General features: G+C 48.4%; 1 protein-coding gene across 1 annotated transcript in view; it reads right to left on the reverse strand.

The window, feature by feature from the left end:
* Nucleotides 1–5,743, reverse strand: part of GRPR (gastrin releasing peptide receptor) — a 32,292-nt gene extending 26,549 nt beyond the window's left edge. The window contains exon 1 of the mRNA XM_059385404.1: nucleotides 3,456–5,743. Coding sequence (XP_059241387.1) covers nucleotides 3,456–3,868 — 413 coding nt within the window. The 5' untranslated portion in view covers nucleotides 3,869–5,743. The remainder of the gene's footprint in view (nucleotides 1–3,455) is intronic.
* Nucleotides 5,744–6,172: the final 429 nt, after the last annotated feature.

The raw sequence follows: 6,172 nt of genomic DNA on the forward strand, positions 1-6,172 counted from the left end.
TGAGTGAAATACTTCCAAAGAGCAAAATGAAAGAAGTCATAAGGTAATTCATGTCTCAGATAATAAGCTTTATGTTTGGGGGAGTGCTAGGAACTCGGGGCTAGAATGGTCCAACTTAGGGTTTTAAGGAGGAAGATTGAACCATATTCTGCAAGATAGGCAAGATGATAGATAAGAAAAAATTTGGAGGGACCTTAGAAATAATCGAGCTCAACTCTCTTTACAGATGATTCAACTTAAGGTCAGAGAGCTAAGTGACTCAATCCGACTCCTTTCAATGGGAAGTAATGGCATCAAATAGCCTAAAATGCAGGACAATTGATGCTCATTCCAAGCCTGTAGGTCACATGGGGAGTAGCGTCTTCTATGCAGGGAAGGAGAACGCGGTCTGGAGAGTGGGCGGGACACAGCATCAGCAAAGGAAGCAGAGCCAGGAATTCAGTATGCGGTATGAGGACATCGGTGCGTGTCCAGGGGAAGAAAGCATGGAAGGAGACGGAGGGCAGGGACCAGAAGTGAAGGCCTTGAATGTAAATCTGCAATTAGCCAACTGTGTGAAACCCAGCGTTCTGGTTTCTGGGACTGCCTTGAAGTCTCCCTCTGACACGGTGGCAGCAGCATAAACTTTTCCAGAAAACTGTTATTCCCGTCATAGTAACAAAGATTCAAGTTGGTCTGGGGCGAGGGAGGACTGCAGCGGGGAGGTGGGGATGAGTCCCGGCACTGCAGGTGAGCCTGCGGGGGGCAGGGAGGCCTGACCCCACTGCCCTTCCCACCTCGGCACCCCCGAGGCTGTAGATTGAGGGTGGGGGCTGATCATCCAGTCTGGAGGGTCTGCTGGTTCACCCTTCTACCACCCCGTCCAATACAGGCTAGCACTTTAGGAAACTCTTTGACGATGCTTACTAAACAAATATGTGCCCCCTGTGATGCAGCAGGTCCATTCCCTGGCTCAAACCCAAGAGAAATAAACACGTATGTTCCCCAAAAGTCATGAATAAGAACACCCAGAGTGGGTTATTATGGAAACAACCCAATGTCCATCAGTATTCGAATGGATACAGAAACGGAGGCATATTCCTACGGCAGGATACCACACAAGAGTTAAGAAGAAACCATTGTCGTGCACACCCACACGGGTGACTCTCTCAGACATGATAAGCATAAGAACCATGATGCCCTTTATATGCAGTTAAAGAACGGGCAAAAATAATCTGTGTTAACTGAACTCCGAAGAGTGACTGCTCCTCTCTGGGGGTGGGCATTCACTGGAACGAGGCACAGAAGAAACTCCTGGGGGGCCGGAAGTGGACTGTATCTCCATCTGGGTGGCGGTTATGTGGTTACGAAGACATAAGTAAAAACCCCATTGAGCTACACACTTGTTCACTTTACTGTATATAGATAGTAACTTGTTGAGAAAAATGGAGTATGTGTGTCTCTGTGATTGCCCTGCCATCCTCGTGAGGTTACTGTAAGACCCTGATAGCTTTTAAAAATGAGATTCAACAGACAAGTACAGGTTTACATGATTTAACTAGCTCAGTACTTAACTCTGGTTGAAATTGATTACACGCACTACCTGTGATTCACGGGACTCGTCAGCTTTTTGAAACCTCAGCAAAGCACAGAAGGTTAGATACAGGGATGCTTCTAGTAGGGGAAGGACACGTAGGAACTCTAAACTTGCTGAGAACACACGGGAGCTGGCAAATGCTGTACCCGGGCTTTGGAAAGAGCCTTTCTGCCCACAGGGAACTCGGTCTGCTCGGCAACTCGGGAAGGGGTCCCCTGCAGCTGCCTCTTTACATTCCGCAGCCTCGCCTTCCTCTCTGTCCCCCACCCAGCCCCAAGAAGCCAGTAAACACCCTCTACACCACTGTACCCACCAGTCCAGAGTCCAGAATCTTACCCCCGCATCAGGAAAATCCACCGCTATCCTGAGATGCCCTTAGCATCTGTGGAATGAGCTATGGACCTTCTGCCTGCTCCAGAGTCCGCCTGGCCCGGGACAACCGGCGAGGCTGCCTGTGGCCACGAGTACCTGGTGGGCCAAAGCTGGGAATGGAGGAAGCCCCTCCGGCCGGTACGATGTGCAGACCTTGCCTCAGGGCTCTTGTTTTTCCATCTTTGAAAATGAACAGTGTACTTCAGGCAGCTAAGTATAAACATGTGTCTATAAATACTGATAACACTATCTTTATTCGGCCGTTACTTGACAAAGCCAGATCACCGGGGGACTGTTTGCTCCTCTATAAAATGAAAATCCACTACCGTCTGTGTTAAAATGTGGGAGTTTTCTTCAGAGCATAAACTTTCGAGAGCTGCTTCTATGCCTTTCCTGGTACATGCTCAGATCCTCATACATCTTTCACAGCATCACATACAGAGCATTTTCAAATCAAAGCTTAAGAGTCTCTCGTTCATTGTTCTAGTTTTTCTTAATTTGACCGTATGCCCCGGGATGTTTCTGGAGTCTAGACATTACTGGGTCCAGTTTCTAGAGCTCAGAAACATGTTAGATCCGGGCAGCAATGTGGGCCAACAACCTGCAGATATTTCCCGACTGGCTCACTCAAGCAAGTGTTTTTTTTACAAAATAGATGCTTGGTACATGTTCGAGGAATGATTGTGAATCTTTAAGAATGAATAAATGTGAATTTTTAACCAACACGTTCACACAAGAAATGCAGTTCACAGATACGAGTGTTGCCCAGAAAGAAATGCTGGACTCCCTCCCCTACCGACCCCCCTCCCCAAAGGCACTGTATGTGCAAGTACATCAATAAAGATATTAAAATTCAAAATCAAACTTGAATGGAACTTTCTCAAGGGGGAAAAAATCCACATAATGCTTGATTTCACTGAAGGGACACTTACAAAAACCAGCTTTCTGGTTACAGAGAGCCAAATACAGAATCAGCTATGAGAAAAGTTCAATGGTCTGAGGAAACTAAATTTCAAAGAAATGCTGCTTATTTTCTCCTCTTGTTTATTTCTGAAAGAATATTTTGAGGAAGAAATTCAGTGGGACTTTTCTGTTCTCTGAAGCCTTTGAATAACTTCTAAGAAATGTTTGCCTGGGGTTTAAACTCTATTAGGTGTGATTTTTTTTTTTTTTTTTTTCTCACCAATTAATGTTGCAGGGAGGGAGAGGGTAGGAAAAAGCAATGCTAAACTGTTTTGCCTCCAGAAAATACATGTCAATCTTACGCTCAGAGATTTTTTTTTTTTTTCATTTGTCCCCTTTTGTCCCACGACCCCCCTCACTTCCCTTTCTTAAGCCGACACGTCAAACTCAAGAAGGAATCCCCAGAACAACGTGCCTGGAAGGGAATCTGAGTTTGAGTGAAACTTCCCTTTGTGCAAACAGCTCTGCCTGCCCCAAGCGGGTGGCTCATTTCCCAAGGCATCTGCTACCCTCAGAGAGAAGGTGACTTTCTTCCGGAACTCACCTGTCCGCCGAGAGAGCCGTGAGCGTGAAGACAGACACCCCCACCGAGGTGAGCTGTATGAACGGGATCAGTTTGCAGCCGATCCTGCCGAACAGCCACCTGTCGGCCAGGTACCGGCTGGCGTCCACGGGAGCGCACGTTACCAGGAGGAGCAGGTCTCCCAAGGCCAGACTGGAGATGAACAGGTTGGGCACGTTCCGCATGGCCTTCACCGTACAGAAGATCTTGATCAGCGTGACGTTGCCGATGAGGCCTATCAGGATGATGACCCCATAGACGGCCGGGATGACATAGAAGACCCCTGGGTGGAACCAGTCGTCGTTCACGGGTAGATCTGCACTGTGATTGGAGACGTTGCAGTACAAGAAGTGCTCCACTTCCAAGTTCAAAAGCAAGCAATCATTCAGAGCCATCCTCTGGGTTCCTTCCCACCTGAAAAGGGCTCTCAGGTGCTGTTGCTTAACTCTGATTTTGTAGTTGGGCGAAGATGAGGCTAAAATCGAGGCTGGGCTCTTTATCTTCCTTGACACAGATACTCTGAGGACACATGCACTGTGGCATTCGGAAGGGTCTGGCGTTATTTGGATGCTGGTCTTGCCCTGGTCCTCACATGGCCAACGGAATACATGTCTAAATTCAGTAAGTCACAACCAAACGACAACAAAAAGTCAGCCGGAATTAAACCCACTCTGTATCAACTCCTTCTACCTCCATTCGAGGCTGAGTCTCTCTGGCTGCAGTTTACTAGGAACTTTTGGCCGGCTCTTTTCATACGGCATGTCCTATCCTTCCTGATATTTCGAACCTGAAGGTTTAAAGTGGGTAGGAAAAAAACTGCACTGAGAAGCCCTCCAATCCTCTGGGCAGGATGCTGTGCACGTCACTGACTTCACCAGCAAACAGCAGCGGCGCTGAGCCGGGGCTCTGCGGGGGAACCGGGGCTACTTATAGACAGAGAATGCCAGCCCCCTGCTGGACGCTTCCATCACTGCCCGGCAGCCGGCTCTTCCCAGACGGGAACCGGCCCGCAGACTCCATCCCGCAGATGTCTGGGCCTCTCGTTTCGGATGTGGCCCCCTCTGAAAGGCACTGCAAACCTTGCTCATGCTGAGCCCGAGAACCCAGATAGAACTCACAGCCCCATTTCTCATCTCTTCCAGTACGTTAGAATGGCATGTTCAAGTTGCTATAAAATGCGCTCTGGATCTGAATTAAATGCACACAGACGCCCGCGGAATGCCCATGTGGGAGCTGTCGACCGGCCTTCCCCAGGGCTCTTTGAAGGCGGCCGGCTGCTGAGGGAAAAAAATGGGCCAAGGGATTTGTGCCTTAAACCTTCAGTAACTGACATCTGGGAGGGCCGAAGCAGAATACACACACACACACACACACACGCACACGCACACGCACACGCACACGCACACACACACACACACACACGCACGCTTTTCCCCACAGGCCATTATTGTTCCCTTTACCAGGGAGAAATAAAATCGGGAGCCGGCTGCATTCTCAAATCTCAAAGATCAGTAGTCTTTTCCAGAAAAATGGGATTTTTCTCACTGGACCTAAAAATTACATCAACTGGCATTGTGATGCAGTTCCTCGCAATTTTTTATCGACCGCCTGCCATGTCTTGTAGCGACTGTCCTCTTAAGCCCTGAGTGGGAAATGAACTGAAAAGGGCTTACGGAGAGAATACCAAGGAATGGGGGAATGCGAAGACAGAACTCAGAGTGGCCTGGGGGCCAGAAAAGGCTCTGCCGAGGAGGTAACGAGTTTTGAGTTTGGACCTTTAGCCAACAACTCACACAGACGTGATGCGGGTTTATCTTCAAGACTTCGGAGGAGGCTCCTCTCCCGGGAATATCACAGGAAGCCAGTTACTGACGGGTCCTGCCATTGAAGGTTTGGCTTTTTGGGATCCGTAAGGAGTCGAGAAGCTTGCACGCACTTAGCACCAGGCCAGAGGCCACCCAAAAAGCCTCCAAGCTTGTTGTCAGGGTAATTTCCAACGGCCTGTGACAACATTGAGATGCCCGCCACGGCTCTTCCACAAATCCGAAGGGCTTGTGCTCCCCTCAGCCGGCCGTAGAGAGTCTGACTGCGCATGCCTGGAGTGGGAAGAGCTGCTCAGTATCACCGGTAACGAGTCAATAACCACGAGCCTGGTAGTGTTCATTACTTGTTAGCACTATACCTTCATAATGCTCTCTATGGCTTCGGGGCTTCCATCTGGCCTTCTTCACCTACTGCCCTGACAAATGACGTAGGCAAATTAAAGGACTTGGTGTCTTCAACTTCAAGCTCCTAATCTGAAAAGAGGGGATAATTTGGGAAGTTCACTGAAAATATCCATGTTAAGATTTCACAGCGGTTGGCACATAGGAAGTGCTCAATTAATATTAGCTGCTCTTACTATAAAGAGCAGCTTTTGTTGTTGTGATTGAGACAGATTAGTGTTGTGTGTTTACTCTGGAAAAGCCCAATAAAGTCAGAAGAGAGATCGACCTTGCATTAATTGGCAGAAGGGCCTACTCATACAGGTGAGTCAGCAGCTCCTCCATTAACTTGAAAGACATTGATCCCACGTCTGCCAGTTTTCACGCACCATGCAAGAGCCTGAGAAAAACAATATGAAAATACAGGTTCTTACAAGATCCGTCATGATCCCGGCTACTCTGGCTCATAGTCACAGGACCTGGTTTCACAGAATA

This window comes from Mustela nigripes, chromosome X, assembly GCF_022355385.1.
Source record: "Mustela nigripes isolate SB6536 chromosome X, MUSNIG.SB6536, whole genome shotgun sequence".
NCBI lineage: Eukaryota > Metazoa > Chordata > Mammalia > Carnivora > Mustelidae > Mustela > Mustela nigripes.